Genomic DNA, 20,105 nt, shown 5'->3' with positions numbered 1-20,105 from the left:
TGGAGAATTGAAGGTGCATCCCCAGTTGTGGCAGAAGGCATTGCCATGGCATGCTTTTTTTCCACAGTGTAGTCAACTTTATTGCCAGTTTTGAATTGCCAGATAGTTTTGGCCATTTATTTTCTCTCTTCTCCAGAAGACAGCTTAATCTAACTCAGCTGAAGGTGCACTCAAAAGTATTTTCTTCAGCAGCTGAGCTGTTTAAAGATGATGCCAGCTCCTTTGGCCACTCCTGAGATAATTTTCTCCCTCCTCAGTTATTATAGCAAGCATTTTGAGGTTCATATGAGATCATAGGCATGATTTAAATATAAAGAAAAACTACAATGACAAAACTTCTCTGTGGATTTCTGTTTTAAATTGAACCTTTTTAGTTTCCAGATCACAGAATAACCCCAAAAGTAGTTACTGAAGCACAGCTGTTTGTTGACAAGTGGTAATTTCATAAACTGTCTTCATTCATGAAATTGCATTTCATCACAAAAATGTCTTTTGGGGCATTTCCCACCACACCACCTCATGGCCTTGTCAGCACAAATCTCCAGTCACAAGGAAACCACATCCAGTTCCTTCCCCACATGTGGAAGCAAGGCATTCAGAGCCAAGTCAGTGTCACTCTTTGGTACTGTAGATGTAAAACTGGAAGGTTGAGTTACTGTCCCTTTTCTTTGGCTTCCCTCTGTCACCCTGTTAGGTCTGTGTGAGGGAAACATTTATAAACAGTTTCTAATTTTTTTTTGAGAATGTGTGAATAGAAATGAGCCATCAATTTATGAATTTTAGACTAGAATACATAAATGTGTTTAATAACTTAAAGCTTGATGTGTCATTTGCAGTGAGTCATGGAGTGATTAGCAGGTATTGATGTTCAACTGGTAGCCATGAATGGTATGCACTGAGTCAAGTACAATTCAGCATAATCTCTTCATTATTGCAGTTGAACTTCTGGGTTCTAAGCAGAAAAACCAGACCTCCTTTTAATTAAGAAGGCTTTTCCAGCATTTCACTGTTACCTGAGAACAGCACTGTGAGTGTAGGTAATGGCTAGTCCGTTTTGTAGCACCAAAGTTTAGAAAAATAACTCTTAGACCTTTGGGACTTCATAAAAATACTGTTCATTAACTTCTTATGGTCAGCTAGACAAATGAAATTAGCATCACCTTTGATAGATAAAATTCTACACATCTCTGAGAAGCAAATCACACATACTAAATAGAAAACTCCTTTTTACATTTGTGAAATGGGAATATGTATATTGTGTTGTAAATCCATTGTCAAATGTCTAATTTGATCATCATCAGAGCCATTAACAATGATGTGTGCATACTTGTGGAATGAAACTAGTCATTTCATACTGACTTTTTCTGTCAGGAATAGCAGCAGGAATATATTGTGTGGGTGTGCTTGAATAAAATGCTTGATGAAACTGACATCACTAAATAATTGAGAAGTTAAGAAAATACTCCAATTGGGCAGTTATACAGATAATTATGAATTTGTTTGTATTCAGTATTTTTTACAAACTTACTTTCCAGCTACCCTGATAAATTATGCATTTCTATTGAGAAAAAGAAAAAGAAAAAAATCCCTGAATGTGCACATAGATTATGTCTAGATAGTTTTATTGTGCTGTATTTGAAAACGTGGACATTTTAACCTAGAATTCAGGTCTTATTATGTTTCTATTTCATTTAAGAGATTATAAAGAAAAGAAGCAATATTTCAATGAAAAATAAATGCTTTCTTAAAAACATTAAAATATTAATTAGCTTAAGGACAGAAACATTAAAATTAAAATAAAGAAACGAGTTTGTAATTTAAACTATTGCCATACATCCTCAGGTGTATATTTATTTATTGTGAGCTCCAACTCTTTTTTGTGCTTTCTTGGTTCTGTGTGAGAAAAGAATCACTACTGCATTCCAGTCAATTTAGGAAATTACATTTCTAATGTTTGTAATGAAGATCTCTGTCATACTTTTAGGGCAAGTAAACTCAAATTTCTAAATTTATACTTTAGAAGAAATAATTGCTCAGGTTAGGACAGCAAATGGAGTCCCATGAGGGACAGGGCAATGCTTGTCATGCTGTATCAATAAATTGCTTCCTATTATTCAGGTAATTTAAAAATAAGTGCAATTTAGTAAAACAGTGCTTCAAATCTTTTTCATTTTCTTCTCATTCAAATGTAATCCTGAGGAAATGTAGTCGAACACAGGTTTTCTTTATCAGAATGTTTTCCAGTCTATGTGGACATTTTTGGTGGGTGGCAAAGCCAATTAGCTTTTGCAATTAAATAAATGTGTAGCTCTGTGTTTGCAATAAATTTCAGGAAGAAATCTCTCCTTTGCCATGGAGTTACTTTAATACAAATCAGTGTGCTTTCCAAAATCCTTTTTTGATTCACCTTTTGTTGTGTAATTATAGCTTTTTATTGTATTTTGTTTCTGTCTACACACAGCATTTGGAATGTAAATAGCTTGTAGTACTTCTGTCTCAACTTTATACACCACAATACACTCTATGTATGAATTATAATTGCTGTGTTCAAGTATTTGATTTTTTGTATAAACGAGATCCTGCAGTTCAAATAATTGTAGTATGCTCTAATTTATTTAATTCTTTCATACGAAAGATTTTTTAAAAATTCCAAACATGTAATATTTTCTCCTTGTCTCTTTTACTTCTTCAGAATTTATAGAAAATTTCAGTACCTTTTAAATCCTCGTCAAGTTTATAGTCTTTCTGGAAATGGACCTATGCCAGGGTAAGTCTACAGTTAATATTATTACCAGGAACTCATTTAATAAAATACTGTATAATCAAATGAACAGACTGAAGTACATATAGCATGTTCGGAATGTATCAACACTGCAGTTCTCTGAATGGCTGCAGAAATGTATAAGTATTATTTGTTTACCTCTACAAGTAAAGCTATGTCTCAGATGTGTTGCTGAAAACCATGTGCTATTCTATAAGACCTGTGGGATAAACTTAATTCTGATTCCATCTTTAACTGCCATTTCAGCAGCTTGAGTTCTGGGGGTTGCTTGTGTTGCAGATGTCAGCAGCCTCGAAGACTGACCAGCAAGACATCCATTTCTTTTACTTACATAAACACACATGTGCACATGCATGGGTGTCTGGAATGTATTGGTGACTGCCTGCTTCTTATCAGTTACATGATCTTGGAAATATAGTGGCTGGAAAACAACTGGATTGTGCTGGCAGTGACTTGTAATGTGGACCAAAGTGCTCTGTGAACCAGCTGGCATTGCAGTCCCTTGCTTAGTGTGCTTCCTCCGTGATTCTCCTTAATTTGCATTCCTGTGAGGAGGGGAGAATTACAGTGTATCAAACACCAACCTTTGCCACCTGATATTGTCTCCTTTTTAAGTAGTGGGTGCTTTGGTAGAAGAAAATTAGATAGAGCAGCACTAAATATCTACTCTGTGTGTTATTTTGTATGTAATGGGTGCAATTTACTGTTGTCACTGATACATGAAATTTTACATCAGTGAAAAAAGAGTTTCAGAAGGAGGCATATGTTCACTGACATTGTTTACACTGTTGTTTGAATACTTTTCTTTTAAATCCTTGCATTTTTTATTTGTTTAGACCTTTACACGTATGTAACATTGATGAAAGTGAAAAGCAACATTGATGAAAGTGGAAAGCATATTGGGCTCAATGCTTTCAGAAGTTAAGCTATCGTGCACTGCAGTATAGCTAATGTTAACCTGCTGAATGGTGCAAAACCAGCCCAAAAAATGGAGATAATGACATGCATGATTTCTTTCATGCATGTGGCTTATATCTGAATGCTAGTGCTGTTTTTAGTACTCGAATGAAATTTGTTTTTATAGTATTTTTAAAGTACTCTTAGTTCAAAGAATAAGTAGACTGGAAGAATTAACTGAGACAAAAGTAGTAACTAATATTGTTTTACATACTGTGTAATAGAAAGGCTGTGCTAGAAATTGGGAGGATGAATTAAAAAACCCAAAAAATGAAATATTTTTGTTCATAGTCATCTTCTTTCTTCGAGATTAAAAAATAATTCTGGCTGCATTTCTGTGCATTAGTGACTTAGTTTTCATCATGCTGAGAAGGAAAATGCATTTTAAGGCAGAGGCACAAGAGGGCAGTGTTATGTTCAAGCTGAAACCAAGCACTGAAGCAATTCAAACATTAGTCTTTTGAACCAGGACAGTGTTTTTCAGAAGATGTTTTCAATTCCACTTTCTATTAGAAATCGAAGTAGTTTTAGCTCAGAATCACTTTGAAGAAAATTCTAATTAATTTTCAAACAGGCGCTGCTTGTTTTGGTATATCTTAAATTCGTTTCACTGAAATGAATAATCCTAAATTTCCAGTTTGTCTCCTGCCATCACTTCTTGCCCCTGGCAATACTTTGTAGGCTGCATATAATTTGGCCCTTAAGTGAGAAGTTGAATAAACTCTGGTGTTTCACTTAGTACTTGTTTTCTGTGAGGGCTGAGTTGCCTAATAAAACCTGCCCATTCATCCATCTGTCCACTCATTCATCCATCTCTATAATGCCAGTTATACTGGATTGTCAATCCAAATTCTGTGTTTATTTCATTTTCTCATAATACATGTGAAATTTAGGTTAAAATGGAACAGATTTGGGTACTGTACAGTGCAGAGAAAAGCAGAAATGTATTTCTTCATCCCTGGAAGTTATTTAGTAGAAAGGGATAAGCATAATATATATTTATTTTAAAGCATTTATGGTTACTGTGGTACATTTTAGTTGAGCCTATTTTGAGATGTGTTTTTTTTTCCCTTTTATTACTATTTTCAGCCATGTTGACTTAACCTAGAGAATATCTGCAGTATTAGTTAAGAATTTGCTTTTTAATTTTTTTTTGTTAGAGCCAACCTGTTTGCTTTAACCCATAAATTAATCTTTTTAATTTCTGATGGTATTTTTCTCATGGGTTGCCATCATCAAGCAAGAAGATAACATTCACAGGTTTTGTAACTTGTGTTCCAAACATCTGTGGCTGACATGAATTTTTATTTCCAGTTAATTTTTAGAGGGAGTATGTCCGGTTTATCTCGGCTGTTTGAGGGGCCTGGAAAGGCCCGAGGTGGCCTTGGGGCAGCCCGCGTATCGAAGGACGAGAAGAGGCTTCAGTTCTTCTTTCGGTTTTTATGTTTATTAATTGTTTATCTAAAAGATGTTCTTTCAGCCGAACAGAGATCTGCTCAGCAGTCAGCCATGAGCACACTGTCTGCCCTCCGGGGCAGCCACCTATCTTTATACCCATTGTTACGTGTACAATATTTATCATTTTTCCCCAATACCATTTATTCTTATAACTCGGTGCACTCTCAGTAATAACCAATCCAAAGGTGCCACCGTGGCCAAAGAAGATGGAGGAGAAGAGGAAGAAGAAGGAGGACAGGACACACCCCAATTCCTCCATCTTACTTCTCTAAACCCCCCTGTACATAAATCCTAAACCCTGTTTCTCACCCTCTAATTAACTAATCCCTTCACCATTCACCCTGTGAAGCCCTCATCCTTGTCGTCTCCTGTGTAGGGTTAAAGTCCAGCTACCAGACACTTCTGGCAACATTCCAGGACTCCCGAGACCCCCAAGGTGGTCTCGGTGGCTCAGCACCTCAGGACTGAGATCTTGAGATCCGACAGGAGTACATAAATTTCTAAAAAATCTATGTATTCCCTTTTCAATGGGCAGAGAGAGGGAAAAAAGAACTAGGAGACTAAGAAAATTGCAAATCTTAAGGGTGCTGAAATTGGTTTGGGTTTTTTTTAATGGTCAGCAACTCAATTGCTATGTCTATTCCTCTACCTCTTGAGTGGGATAACCATGTTCTTGCAGAGAAATGTTTTGGAAAAAAGAACTTCAAAATAACAACAAAAACACCCCCAAACCAAAACACAACCCCCTAAAACCTCAAAAAAGCCCCACCTTTCTTAATACCATTTATTCTATATGTTTCTATATAGAATGCTGACATACAGCAGGACAACAGAAAAATATTTTGAGCAAATGACAACAAATTTTAGTATCACAACCTCAATGTACAATTACTGAAGTACATGTGTTGCCTTCTTTCATAATAGATGGGGTGGAACAGCAGCAATGACATTTCTTGCAGCTTCTCTTCCTGTCTCTGAGCTAGGGTTTTTGGAGCAGTTTATGTCAAAACACATGATGTACATAGTCTGTATGAAAAGATGCACATAATGCAAATAAACCTCATGGCAGCGACTCTTGCACTGATTCCTTTCCAGCAATGGAGACCTGCTGCGAGGCCTGAAAATCAAGAAGCTCTAAGCCAAAGGGCAGCAGCACACTATAAACATGGGTATAGTAATTAATGGTTTAGACATTCTTTAATTGGCAGTAGAGAGATATGGGTCAGCTGGAAAAACCTTGTAAGCTCTGCAGCTGAACACAGGCATAAAAGGTACTCCACAGTTACAGACTGCCACAGTTAACGCAGTGACGAGAAAATTGCTGGGCTGATGCATTGTGTAATTTGTGCCTGGCACCTGTGTTTTTTGCCATGAAAGGAGTTTCCCTGTTTGGTTGTTACATCTCTATAGGAGTCTTCTACTTCTGACAACAACTGTTATTGTGGATTTAATGATCTTGAAGAATCTGAAATTCAGTTATTGTTCACCTCACAGAGAGGTAAATAATAGGAGGATGAATAGCAGTCGAGCCACAGAGCTGCAGGACTCAGTAGAGAGGTCAGCGTTTCACAAAGTCTTTGTCCCTCTGAAAAGGCCTCTGTTCCCTAAAGTTCTATTATTTAAAATGTCTAATTTATAGTATTTTTATACTCTATAATAGAAATTATATCCACAAAAGTTGTATTTCTTTGTAGCTTCCATAAGCATTTAATTTGGAGAGCATCTATTTTTTGAATTCTAGCTGCAAGTTTGCTTCAACCGGCCTTTCTAAATCTTAAATTCTGCCCACTTAAAAGATGCCCAACACACCAAAGCAGAATCTCTGCAACTTACACTCTAATTCAATTGGGAATATACAGCATCTGGGTTTTTTTACCTTCACAAAGCAGTAGGTCTGTTTTGAAAATTACACTATTTTCCTTAAATATTTGAATTGATTTCTTGAGCATTTCTTTGCTGTTGGACCTTGGAATATCCATAGTATTCTAGGAAGGTGTATACACCAATAATATTTTTAGAAGATAATAACCACATAGTTATTTTCTTTCAAACAAAATATTGGATCTGGTCCATATTTTCTTGGAAGAATTACATTTTTGCCAAAGACTGGCAAAGTCAGCAATGGTGGGTTGGTTGTAATCTGATGATAAAAATTATTTTTGTACACCACAAACCAGTGGTACTTAGAATTCACATATGATACTTAAATCCTGAATTTTGAGATATATTTTAAGCAGCTGTTGAACAATATTTTTGCTTCTATGACATCTGTGGTGTTGGCACCTGAGACCTATGCTGAGATCCACTAGTGAATTATTTTTTTGGGCTGTAGGCAGTCTTAAATTTTGCTTCCACTGTGAGTGAAGAATGCTGAATGATTTCATGCATTGCTGTTATGCCACCTTGTGTGGCTGAGTAGCTGAAGTTCTGCATAGTGCACAGCTTTTGGGTATAAGAGCAGTAGTCATGTACAGGTAACTAAATGGAAAATATTGCAATTTGTCTTTTCATTACTGTGAGTAAAACTTCAGTTTTACTCTAATAAACGAAATTAATTAGATTAAAATAAATACTTTATATTTTTCTCTGAACAGTTCTATAAGAATGTGGATGTGTTTGCCACCTGTACATAAATCAATTAACTGCATGATTCAAAATCAAATAGTGATTTTCTCTAGCATTGGTATTTTATTCATTAATAGATCCCCTGCATTCCTATGGACTTGATGAGGTGATTATGAAAAACTGAATTAGAGTAATATAGGTAGCTGAAACAGTTGCCCTCTTTCAGGTGGAAATTACTGATTTATTAGCAGAAACTTAGTAACTGCCTTTGAATCCTTGTTTCTGGCAAAGTAAAATAAAATTAGACTGGTGGTGATCACTCTCAGTGTTTCAATTTTTTCCAAGAAAATAGGATAAAATTTTCTATTCTGTCTTTTTAACTTAGGCTGACATGGCACAAAATCTTTACAATTACTTCAATTTTTTTTTTAGTTTCACTTTAAACCACTTTTACTAAGTTCTTCTCCAGCAGTTTTTTTTTTAAATTCTTTTCAAACTATGTCAAAATGGTAGATAAAAATTAACAGGTGATATTAAAACACTAATTGAGTACAATTTTCTTGGTAAGCAGTACTGACTTTCTCCCTAAGATTTCTAAACAAATCTGTCAAATTATTTCTGTACAATTGTAACACTTAATGAGTCTGAATGAAACCTTGCAAAATAGAAAACTGTGTTCCCTTCCCAACTCCTAATGTAGGCTGCACATTCTAATTCAATGAATAAGATTTATTTACATATATAATTATATAACTATATTTAATTTTATAAATCAATTTGATTTTATAAATATTTATATCTACTATAGTATATTTATATACACTGCATTTATACATGCAAATATACACTGTAACATGCATTATTTTTATGTATTTTGTGTGATAGATTTTTATATAATTTGTGTATAATTTTTATATTTAAAATTATAAAAAGAAAAGGATATGTGAATTTAGTGCTACACTTTGCTTGGAAAATTCACTCTCTGTGAATATAAAAAGCCCCAAGGCAAATACAAATGCAGCTTATTGAAAATGTTTTTGTCAATATGGTTTCACTAGATTTTTCAGTCCCCCACTTTTTTAAAAGTTGCACTTTTTTTGATGAAGATTAGCTATACAGTCAAAACAAAAGGATGTTTGATATCCATATGGTGAAGAAGAGGTTTAAGTTTATATTTTCCCAGTCTGGAGCAATGCTAAAATCAACCCTGTGCTTTTGGTGCTGTTTTGGTTGGTTGGTTCTTTCCTGACTTTCCTTTCTGTGAGGAAATGCTTAAATACTTAGCAGTGAGTATCCTGCCATCACCTCTGGGCTATAATTTGATTTTAAATTAAGCTGGAGTACTCTCAGTGTAGGCAGCAATGTAATTACACCTGGTGATTCTCTGCCAACCCATTGGCTTGCAGTGGGAATGCTGGTGGCAGGAGGTGTTTGTCTCTGTGTCAGGCCATGAGCAGGCATGGACGTGCACACCCGTGGGCCAGGGCACATCTCAGTGCCTGGGAGGGGACTCCCAGCAGAGGGTCTTTCAGCACATACTCTTATTGGATGTGTTCCCCACGTGAACCCAGTCAGATTTGGCACATGATGTTTTGGGTCACAGGAGATCCTACAGCACTTCTCCTGCAGACGTGTGAAGTAGAACATGAAAGGGGTGAGAAGGGCAAGGCAGCCTTTAATAGAGGGCAAGTAGGCATCCTTCAGGCATTATATTTGCACTTGAAATTGCTTAAGAGCTCTTCTGAGCAAAGAAAATTACGGGGGATGGGACATGTGAAGAACTTAATTCTATGCAACTTGGCTAAAATTGAAATTCTGGTCAAAAACTAATAAAACAATAAGTTGTCCTTTCTATTATTCTACATATTACATAACTTTTTTGTGTATTGTGTTTTTCATTTCCTTCTCCCATTCTTGCTTTTTTACTCTGTAATTTTTCATGTGTTCTTGATTTTATCAAGAGGTTCAAAAGAATTGTAAAACTTCCTAAGGACAGAAACTAATTCTCCCTGCAGCATTACAATTTCATATGGGAAACAGTTGGAATTAAACACCTGCAAGCTATTGTCTATATTTATTTGTATTCAGGAATTTGTTTAAAATATATTAGTTGTGCATTTTTAAAGAGATTGCAAACTGTATATCAGTTCTGATGACTAAAATATAGAATATCCATTAATATATCTATAACACTAATGAATATAATATATGTGAATGAACATACACATGCATACATAGTAATATGACAAAATTACTGGAACTTTTTTGTCTAGTGACAGTTTATATGTAAGGACTGATTTCAGCATGTGTCAAAAGCTGTCATGAAGTGATGCTTTCAATATAAAATACTGAACCTTAGTGTTGTTTTAAATATCCTCTCTTTCCAACATTATGCAACATTGTTATTGAAGGAGATGGGTGAGGAGGTGGTGGTACTCACTTGATGGATATGGAAGCAGAAATAGCCAGGCAAATATTGCCAAAGATATTTTACTTTTAAAATACAGTTTTCAGGATGATGGAATTAAGATCTTCAATCTGATGCCTTCTCATTTTGTATTAAACCATGAGGCGAAGTTGTTTTTACCAACCACTGAATGTTCAGCTTAATATGTACCAGTGTTCTACCACAAGTATGAAGTTTTTATATAGCTTTATGGAAAGAACTTCACAAATAAATGTTATGGCTAATACATTTAGGCAACTTAGACTTTTCTGTTTTGAGAGACTACCTAGTACATTTACAACTAAGTGAACAGAGAATGCTTTTTGACAATAGTTTCAAACAAGATTTGAAGTCAGACAAAGATTGGCCCAACCATCAGGTCCAAACTTTTTCTAGTGTTAGTGTACCATATTAACCCTTGAATCAGTAATTTTGTTTGAAATTTTTCAGATAATACTGAGAATAATTAATAATAATGTTGGATTTTATCTGTCTAAAAATGAATACATAAGCAGAAGTTACTTTTATTTTAAGTGATCATTGGCTATTTTCTATTAAACAAAATGTCTTAAGCCATAACATGTTTACATAATGCACAATTTTATTGATCGTAATTAGGTATCTTCATTTACTCTTTTTAGGTTAAATTTTTTCCGAGATGTTGCTGAGTTCAGAGTACTAGCATGTGGTGGAGATGGAACAGTGGGCTGGATTTTGGATTGCATAGGTAATCTACAGCCTTCACACACTTTTGCTTGCCTCATGGACTTCATTTAATGGTCTTCCTTATGTACCAATGCATGGATTCAGCTATTTCAAACAACAGCTTGTTCATTTAAATTTTTTAAATGTGTTAGTTTGGGACATGATTATTTTTAAGTGTACTCAAATAATGGAAGTTATTTAAAATCTCTAGACAAGTTCAGCATTTCTGGATTTCCTGAAAGCAAGAAAACTGAATTAATCTATTTCAATTTCAGCTTAATGACTATTCCCCAGCTGAATCAAACCTAATTTGCTAATTTCAAGAAATTTTAATTTAGGTCACTTGTTTTTTTTGGTTACCAAATTTTTGTTTTTACTATGTTATCCCAAAATGAAGATAATGTATTGAGAGGTAATTCAGTTTTGGAGTTCTTTCAGTCAGTTGTCTGCAAAGTCCTCTTTAAAAATCATAAGGAAGGCCCACAAGTCTAGTTATTACAGACTTAATATACTTAGTCTTCTCAAAAATTATTAAGGAGAATGTCTTCCACATCATGTGATCATTTAGTTGGTGTTAGGCTGCAGAGAGAAATAGTGGGCATGTTTTACAGTGAAAATTAGGAAGTGGATCAAGACAGGTCAAAAGACTCAACTTAAGTTTTAACTAAAGTGTTTAAAAGTGTATGCTTTGTGGGGGACCAGAAAATTTCGCTGAACAGTAAACTTGATGTCATGGAGGAATGATAGCAAAGGAATATTTCTAATCTTGGTTGGAAAAAAGTCTTTTGCAAATGCAAGCTACTGCAAGTAGCTCTCAAGTAGCTTTCAGAGTCATAAATTAATGTACAGAAACATCAAGTGCATTGCCTAAACTTGGAAGCAACAAAGTTTTGCAGCTGTTTATTGTGTCATCAGCTTTTTCATGAGGTCTAAAATGTCATGCACTTATTTTCTCTTTCAGTTGTTGTGATAATCAAATATGTTCTGCACCATTTTTTGTGGTATAGAACTAAGAAATTACTTCGAGAATCCAGGAACCATCTTTTTTCATAGGTGCAGAAAATATATATTCAATGCTGCTTTTTAGGGGGCAAAAGCACTTTAGCATATAAAGTGTAAGGGTACACCTGTTTCTAAACACTTTCTAATTTGGTCTTCCCTGATATCCTGATATACAAAGAGCTTTAGCTGAGAGCACAGCAAGAAAAAAAGAAAGTTAAAAAAAAATGAAAAGAAAGAAAAAATAGATTAAAGGAAAAAATAATTCTCATCAATTTGAAACTTTAAAAAATTTTCTTTAATCACTCTATTAAATATTACATTCTCTGAAAGATTTCCATTAAACTGGTTATGTGAATATTAAATCTTTCTAAAATGTTGATAAATATTGATTTCCTTGCTACATCCATTGTATAGATAAACTCCTGCTGATTATTGCTGATAATTGTGCAAAATTCTATAAACAAAATAACTGATTAATTCAATATAACTTTTTAACTAGACATGCTATTCATTCACATTAAATGGGAAATTTGACAAATTATATATTTTAAATATATGTTCCAGCTTTCAGAGAGGCTGTGTTTCTTGACAAGGGTTTTCTCATCCAATTTTGAAAAGATCCTTGGGCTTACAATGCTACAAACATACCATTAAAGACTGAAAAGATGCTATAAATTCATTTATTTCAAAGCATTGTTTAATAAATAGCAAATTGCTACTTGAAGACTTGATCATACAGGTCAGTGCTCTCTTTGGAGGTTAAATTCCTGGTGGGCAAACCTATCTAAGGTCTTGCGTTAGTTCCAGTGACTTCTTGGTGGTGGTGCTCAGGTGTAGACACAAATCCAGGTGAATACACAGTTTCACACAAATTTGGTCACCCAGGTGACAAAGTAGAAGGTTCACCTCATTATTCACGCCCTTAACTATCACTCTTCTGTATTCACAGCTGGGAATGGCAGAGCTGAGAACTAGAGCAAGAACACCATATTCACTCTTGGAAAGATCTTGAGTATCATTTTTCATGAATGTTTGTCATATCTATGCTTTACAAAGTCCTAATGATAACAAAGGAGTCAATTAAGATTACAAAATCCTTATGATAATAAATGAGTAAATTAGGATTAAGGGTTGAATATCCAGTGGAGAAGGGACTACAAAATGGACTGACTTGGTGAAATGCCCATTGCGGAGCAGGCAGCATGATTTCATATACAAAGCAAGTCTTTCACTGAAACAAAACCTAACACAGTTATATAATACCATGCAATTAGATAGTTTTTGTTCCTTAGTTGTGTTTTTTTCTTCTTCATTCACAGAGAAAGCGAACTTGATTAAGCATCCTCCTGTTGCTATCCTGCCTCTTGGGACTGGCAATGATTTAGCAAGGTGTCTGAGATGGGGAGGAGGTAATCAAAATGCAATCTGTTATTGAATTAAAATTTTAAAAAAAATTTTATATCAACATTTACATTTGCAATTGTTTTCATAAAGAGCCATTATCACTTTCACTATTTTTGGAATGACCTGTTTATAATTGTTGTATACATATGTAAGATATTAAAGGTTGCAGTCACACTTCATACCTTGTTTGTAGCTTCTACTGACACCAAAAATGTTCCAAGGTGTAATAAGAATCATGTATAGCTGTTTGGTTGGCTTTTTACCATACATATTCCAGTTATTGCTTTGATCAATACCTTGTATAGGGAGCAGTCTTAAATGGCTTTTAATTGGGACTGTTCTGAAAGGGTTACTGAAAATATCTAATAATGGATTAGGAGTAGTTTAATCTTTTTTAATCTTTAAAAATATTAAATGAAAAGCATGTCTTAGCCTTGGACTAGTTCCTTTGATCCACTCCCTTTCTGTCTTCCTACGAGGATTCCAGACAATGTGCTGTGGTACTATTTACCAGAAAATGAGAAGGCAAAGAATGCTGAAAGAAGAATATTTAGAAAATCTAACCTTTAACATTCTTTGCATCCTTTCCTGGGTGTATGGAGACTTACTCTCAGCTCCTCCAAAAAACTCCATTCAATCCATATTACAGGATAACTTGAAAGATACACAAGGAAGAAAATCTTAGAAAATATTCAGTCTGTGGTGAAAACACCTCACTTTATGGGCTCATAGCCAGGTCTATTTCAGGTCTTGGTTGTTACAGTTGAGATGTTTTGCATTTGAAACTTGGTTGTTTTATTTGGAGCTTCTCAGCCTTTGCAGATATCTTACTTCTTCTGTCTCATCAGTTTCCTTTCCAAATGTCTGCCTTGTTGCCAGATAGTCTTTAGCAAATTCTCAGTAGTTTCCATGCTGTAGCACTTTGTTAACCATAATGTTCTGTCAAATCATTTGAAAACCTCCTTTATTTTATCTGTCACAACTGTTGATTGTTTACATTCTCATAATCTTAGGGGAAAAAACGAAAACAAATGAGACAAAACCTATTCAAATCAGCCTTGCTTAACTTCCTGAATTGTTCATAGATCCATAGAATAACTGGAAGAGATCATAGGAAGTCACTAGTGCAGTCTGCTGTTCTAAGTAGGGTCAACCATGAGAACATTTAAATACATTAGCTGGGACATGTCCCTACCTTCACTTTTATTTTTGTTCTGTAACTTAAGTGATTCTATTTGGACTAAAGCAGAGAAAACAATAGGGAAATATTCTGTATTTCATCATTCTTCGCCAAGTTGTTTTGTGGTGAACAATACCATAGTACAGATTTTCTGGAATTTCCATAGATGGGAGAGGAGACAGGGATTCCAGAAACTAAATTGCTGGTGAGTGATCTCAAGGATGCAGAGAAATGGAATTGTGCATGCTGCTGTCATGTGGTGGTTGGCAGTAACTAGCAGAAGTGTGCTAGGCAACCATGAACAAATACATCAGCAATGGGTTTTGAGCAAGAAGGCTTTGAGTGGCTTGCCCTGCTAAAGCTGTTAATAACACCAGCAGTACATGCTGCTTGAATAGGAAATCTTTTTTTTTTCTGCTTTGAAGAAGTACTGAATCCCCAGATCTTAGCTATCTATTACTAAGTTGTTTGTTTTGAATAATATTCAGACTTGATAATGTCATATAGTAAAACCCCCACAGTTTTTCTTCATGCACACGTGTGTATTGTGTATACTCATGCGGGCATAAACAAGTTTTCTACTCAGTTTAGTGAATTATATGTGAGTGCTTATTTGCAACAAAGAGTAAGTTCTCTCTACAAAGCAGGATGAGGCTCATGAAGAAGTTGTTGAGATAATCAAAAATGTTACTTTTGCTTATAAAGTTATCAGATATGGATTTGAAATTCTGGATTTGTTATGCCAAACCAGATTGAAACAATCAATGAAAATTAGAAGGTTGGCTTTTAACCTTTCAGTGTCTGGTCAGGCAAAACAGCAATATGTCTCTTTTCCAGAAATTTTGAAATCAAAGGAATTTGAATATTAATTTCTCATCAAGAACATTTTGCAAAGTACAACCTTTGCTTTATGGAAAGTTCAAGAGATTCGCAAAGTTTGAAGATTTAATTGTCTTCTTCATTACAAATTTGATGTCCACTGAAATATGTTGAATTACTCTAAATTTACATGCTTAATTAGCTTTGTATTTGTGCTTCTTTTAATGACAAGTGCTGGAAAATTGTCGACATTTCAAGCAGAATCCTGCTTTTAAGGTCTTATAGGCATTGCTTTTATTTTTCCAGTCACAGAGTCATAGAATATTGTGGGTTGGAAGGGATCTTTAAAGGTTAGTTAACTAGTCCAGCCCTCCCTGCAATGAGCAGGGGCATCTTCAATTAGATCAGGTTGCTCAGAGTACTGTTCAATCATCTAGAAAGAGAAAAAAAAAGTAATAAAACTTTATTATGCTTGATTAAATAACTGGGTTTATGTTTTGCTAGGGTATGAAGGTGAGAATTTGATGAAGATCTTAAAAGACATTGAGAACAGCTCAGAGATTTTACTGGACAGGTGGAAATTCGAAGTAATACCCAATGATAAAGATGAGAAGGGAGACCCAGTGCCTTACAACATCATCAATAACTACTTTTCTATTGGCGTGGTAAGACTTATGTTTATCCTTAAGTGATTTTCTTTTTCTGTTTTGAATAAATATTTGCATCACATGCCTTCAAATGAAGAACTGTTGGCTAGAGATCATTTATAATGTTGTTTTGCTAGTGAAATGAATACATAGATGACTGACAGCAATTTGCATAAATTTACTTGCTCACATTCAAACCTGAATTATTTTTCAGGACCTTCTACCTTCCCATTTATAAAGAAGATATTTGTGTTGTTTGTAATGGTTTATGAGCAGCTATAATACTAAATTTATATTGTCAGTTTGAAGGTTCTATAAAAACATAAAGGAAAAACAAATCACTTAGTAAGAAGTCTTAAGTAATATTTTCCATTAGCATTTACATAGTCAAGTAACTGTTTAAAGGAACTGTTGCATTCTTTATTTCTTCAGGGTGGTTTTAAATAAGAAAACAATAATACAAAAAAGAAAGCCTCTTCTTGGTATCTTCTTGGTTCTGCCTTGTAGAGAAGTGAAGTTCACTTCAAATTCATAGTTTGAATGAATTAGAAGGAAAAGGATTTTAAGCAGCTCTTCATGCCTGAGGAACTGCATCTGTGATTGTGTTTCTCTGTGGTTTTCTATGTAGTATCTACTCTTCTTAATATTAGCAGAATTTCTTTATTCATATTTGATTTGTGATTTGTTGTGAATTTCTGATACTATTCTGAAGAGTCATTACTTCATACCTCATTTGGGTTTTTCCTGGGTGATTCTTCCTGCCTACATGCTGAAACCTACACTTGATTGAATTACGCTCTCTTTTAATTTTTACTGTTTTTCCAACGCACTGTGAAAACTAATGGTGACCTACAACATATTGCACATTGCCTCAAATAATATGCACAATCTCTAATCCAACATGAATGGAACTTGCTGTATGAACTTTTTAATGGTATGGCAGAAATTGTGCTTAATAACAAACAATCTGAATGCATGTATAGAAAGGACGGGAGAGTAAAACTGAATAAAACTGTGCTTGACATGGAACTCTTGATGTTTTAGAGCCATAATTCAGGTTGGAAAGGATTGCAGGATGTCATTAGTTCTGAAGAGGGTCAGCTGTGAGAGCAGATCATATTGCTCAGGGCATTATCCATTTAGATTTTAAAAGCCCCCAAGGATGGTACAGCCTCTTTGGGCAACCTGTTCTGGTACTTGACTGTCCTTATGATGAAAATGGTTTGGGTTTTTTTGTTTTTTTTCCCCTACATCCTGTCTGGATCTCTCATTTCAACATAAATTATCTGTCTCACATCCTCCTGTCATACGTGCCACTGTGAAGAGTCTTTGTCCTCTTGATACCTCCTCATACATAGGTAGTTGTAGTCTGCTATTAGACCTCTCTGGAGGTGCCCTCTTACCTGTTAATCACCTTATCTAGTCATTCTTTTTTTTTTAAATCTCTCCAGCAATCAAGACCATAAGCTAGATACAAGAATGCTGGGGTAGTTAGTGTTCAAAACTTTGCTGAAGTTGAGCATAACATCCCTTGCTGTTTCCTTATCTACAAATCTAGTTGTTTTATCATAGGTACCAGTCTGAAAGCAATTTACCTCTTGGAAGGAAAATGATACACTAAGTTGAAAGGAATGCTGGAGACAGTAGCATGTGTACATTAAAGGTTTGATTAGTATGTTCAAGCCAAAAAAGCCCTTTCTTTCCTGTGGCAATCTCAAAGCTCTGATATGTACTGTACTATGTCCAAGTACAGAGAAAAAGGTAAGAAACAGAGATGTATGTGTAACCAGCTGTGAATGAATGTGGGTAATGTTAAACCTGATGGAAACATAAAGCACGGAAGGACCATAAAAAGCGGACGCCAAGCCATGTGTCAGTTTCAAAGCAGGAACTAGAAAACATCTAAGAGCAATGTAGAATAAGATAAAGATTTTTCAATTGCTCACATCCATCATTCTGTCAGGATGGCAAGATACCAGAAGAGAAGTTCCATCTGCTTCCTAATAATACTGGAGTCACTGATACGAGCTAAATATCCAAGAAAAACGTGCATTATAGTCAAATCATATTTGCTCTAAAAAACAAAGATTTCATCACCGCGAGAAAAACCAAACCAAAAAAATCTCTTCAAAAATATAGTAGGGTAATCTGAAAATGAAAGCTTGCCTTGGAAAGTCACAGCTTTGGGGAGCTGGACAAACATAGCTGGTAGTATTAGAGGACAAATGAGGAGGCATGACAGAGATGGGAAACATCTGGCCAACTGTCCAACAGTGGAAAGTTCACTTACTGATGTACTTTAGAGAAAATAAGTTATTTTCCCCATAATCTACCCAACCAGCTTTAATAGTCGTACATTTATGCACTAGGTTGATATCCCAGTGATCATCAAAGACAGAGTTCAGAAATGTCAGTATGGTTTTGTTATCACAGACTGTATTCTTGGGCTTGCAGTGCATTTCTGCAGTTGATGCAGTACTGGAATTTCAGTCTTGTCACTTCATTTTGCCAACTTGCTGTTCCTATAATCAGAGGGAGTGTGTGTGTATGTGTGTGTGTGTTGACAGAGTATTTCATTGGACATATTATTTGTCATGGTTAACGTTTTCCTATGGATAAAACAGTTTAACTTTTGCTGCTTTCTTCAAGCGCGCAGCTGCATACCATGAATGGTGGCTCAACAGGTATATGTGGACAGGTGCTTCAGATAAACCTATGTTTGTAACACACCTGGTTTCTTTTACCCTAGCTATTTTTTTTTTAATCTGTATCTCAAGCCTGTAAAAAAACAAACAAAAAAAAAACCAAAATGCCAACACTTCACTAATCTAATGCTGTCTTAGAACAGGGAAGTATTTTCACAAAATCAGTAATAATTCTTCAGTTCAATGCTTTAAATTACCCCCTCCAAAATAGCCTCAAAATAACACCCAAGCAAACAAAATTATCCTCAAACTGAATCGCCATATACTCATGACTCTATGCATTACTCAAAGAACAAGAGGAAAAAAGTGGATAATGATACCCTAAAAAGTAAATCCTATCTTTGCAGACAATTTTTCTGAAGTCTACTCTCAGATTGTGCCTAGATTGAGCCATTTTCTTCAGTGAGGCACTCATAATAAAGCATAAATGCACATTGTTAATTATAAAATGGATGGGCCTATATTCTATTCACAATAACTATACTCAATTGAAGGACACACAAAACAAGATAAACGTGGAAGATGGTGAAATAATCATGTGCTGATTGAGACCTGGGCAGCAACCATGGAAGATGAGTGACCAACAGACAATGGGGCAAACTCTCACGTAAAACCAAAACAGGAAAGCAATGTGAGAACATTGTTACCTTGAGAAGGACTTCCATGTGTGCTGTTAGGAAACTCCATAATGGCATGGCCAGGAACTTTACATAGTACTAAGGTATGAAGAAAGAGTTCTTTTAAACTTGGGGATAAGTAGCTTAGTTGTCAAGCAATGCTGTATTGTTGATACTAGTTACTGAAAAGGGAGTGACTGTCAAGGCTGTTTATCTTTTATTGGGAAGTTTGTGAAGAATGTCAAATATGTAGGGAAGCTATATTGCTTGTTTTTAGTGTTTCTCAAATGATAGTCTCAAAGTGAGACAAAATAGGTGTTTTGATAAAGGAAGAAATGCATCATTAAATTTTGATTAAACATTAGAAACCTTGGCTTCCACTAAATGCTTGGTTGAAAGGAGCACTTGGAAGGGGGAAGAAAACATCTTACATACTTAGGGGTAGGAATGTGTGAGAGAGCACAATATCTTTCTGTGCTTTCTCTTCCAGGTGGGTATTCAAGAGACATGAAATCATGCAAAATCTATGGTGAAGTTCTTTTAAAAAACATCTCATTGCTGTTTGATATCTCACCATAAATAATTATTGTTCTTAGAGATAGATGAGTTTTTCAGAGGCTCCTCCTTGATTGGAGCAAATAGCTGTAGGCCAAACTAAAGGCATAATCATGGACCCTGAATTTTTACATTTTTATGTAAACTACTTGAAAATATTAATTAAAAACAATTATTGGATTCAGACAATGGCTTATATCAAAAAAGGTAACAATTTTTAAACTAAACAACTCATCCATTTCCCATTGACTTTCCTGTTAGTT

At 35.0% G+C, this 20,105-nt stretch overlaps 1 protein-coding gene across 8 annotated transcripts in view; it reads left to right on the top strand.

The window, feature by feature from the left end:
• DGKB (diacylglycerol kinase beta) overlaps positions 1–20,105 on the top strand; it is a 398,863-nt gene that overhangs the window by 189,327 nt on the left and 189,431 nt on the right. For all 8 annotated transcript variants that reach the window (XM_064704413.1, XM_064704412.1, XM_064704410.1 and 5 more), the window contains 4 exons: positions 2,693–2,767; positions 10,850–10,935; positions 13,235–13,324; positions 15,823–15,983. In XM_064704413.1, coding sequence (XP_064560483.1) covers positions 2,693–2,767; positions 10,850–10,935; positions 13,235–13,324; positions 15,823–15,983 — 412 coding nt within the window. The remainder of the gene's footprint in view (positions 1–2,692; positions 2,768–10,849; positions 10,936–13,234; positions 13,325–15,822; positions 15,984–20,105) is intronic.

This window comes from Zonotrichia leucophrys, chromosome 2, assembly GCF_028769735.1.
Source record: "Zonotrichia leucophrys gambelii isolate GWCS_2022_RI chromosome 2, RI_Zleu_2.0, whole genome shotgun sequence".
In the NCBI taxonomy this organism is placed as follows: Eukaryota; Metazoa; Chordata; class Aves; order Passeriformes; family Passerellidae; genus Zonotrichia; species Zonotrichia leucophrys.
The sequence above is the reverse complement of the archived record's forward strand: the minus strand, read 5'-3'. Positions and strand labels throughout refer to the sequence as shown.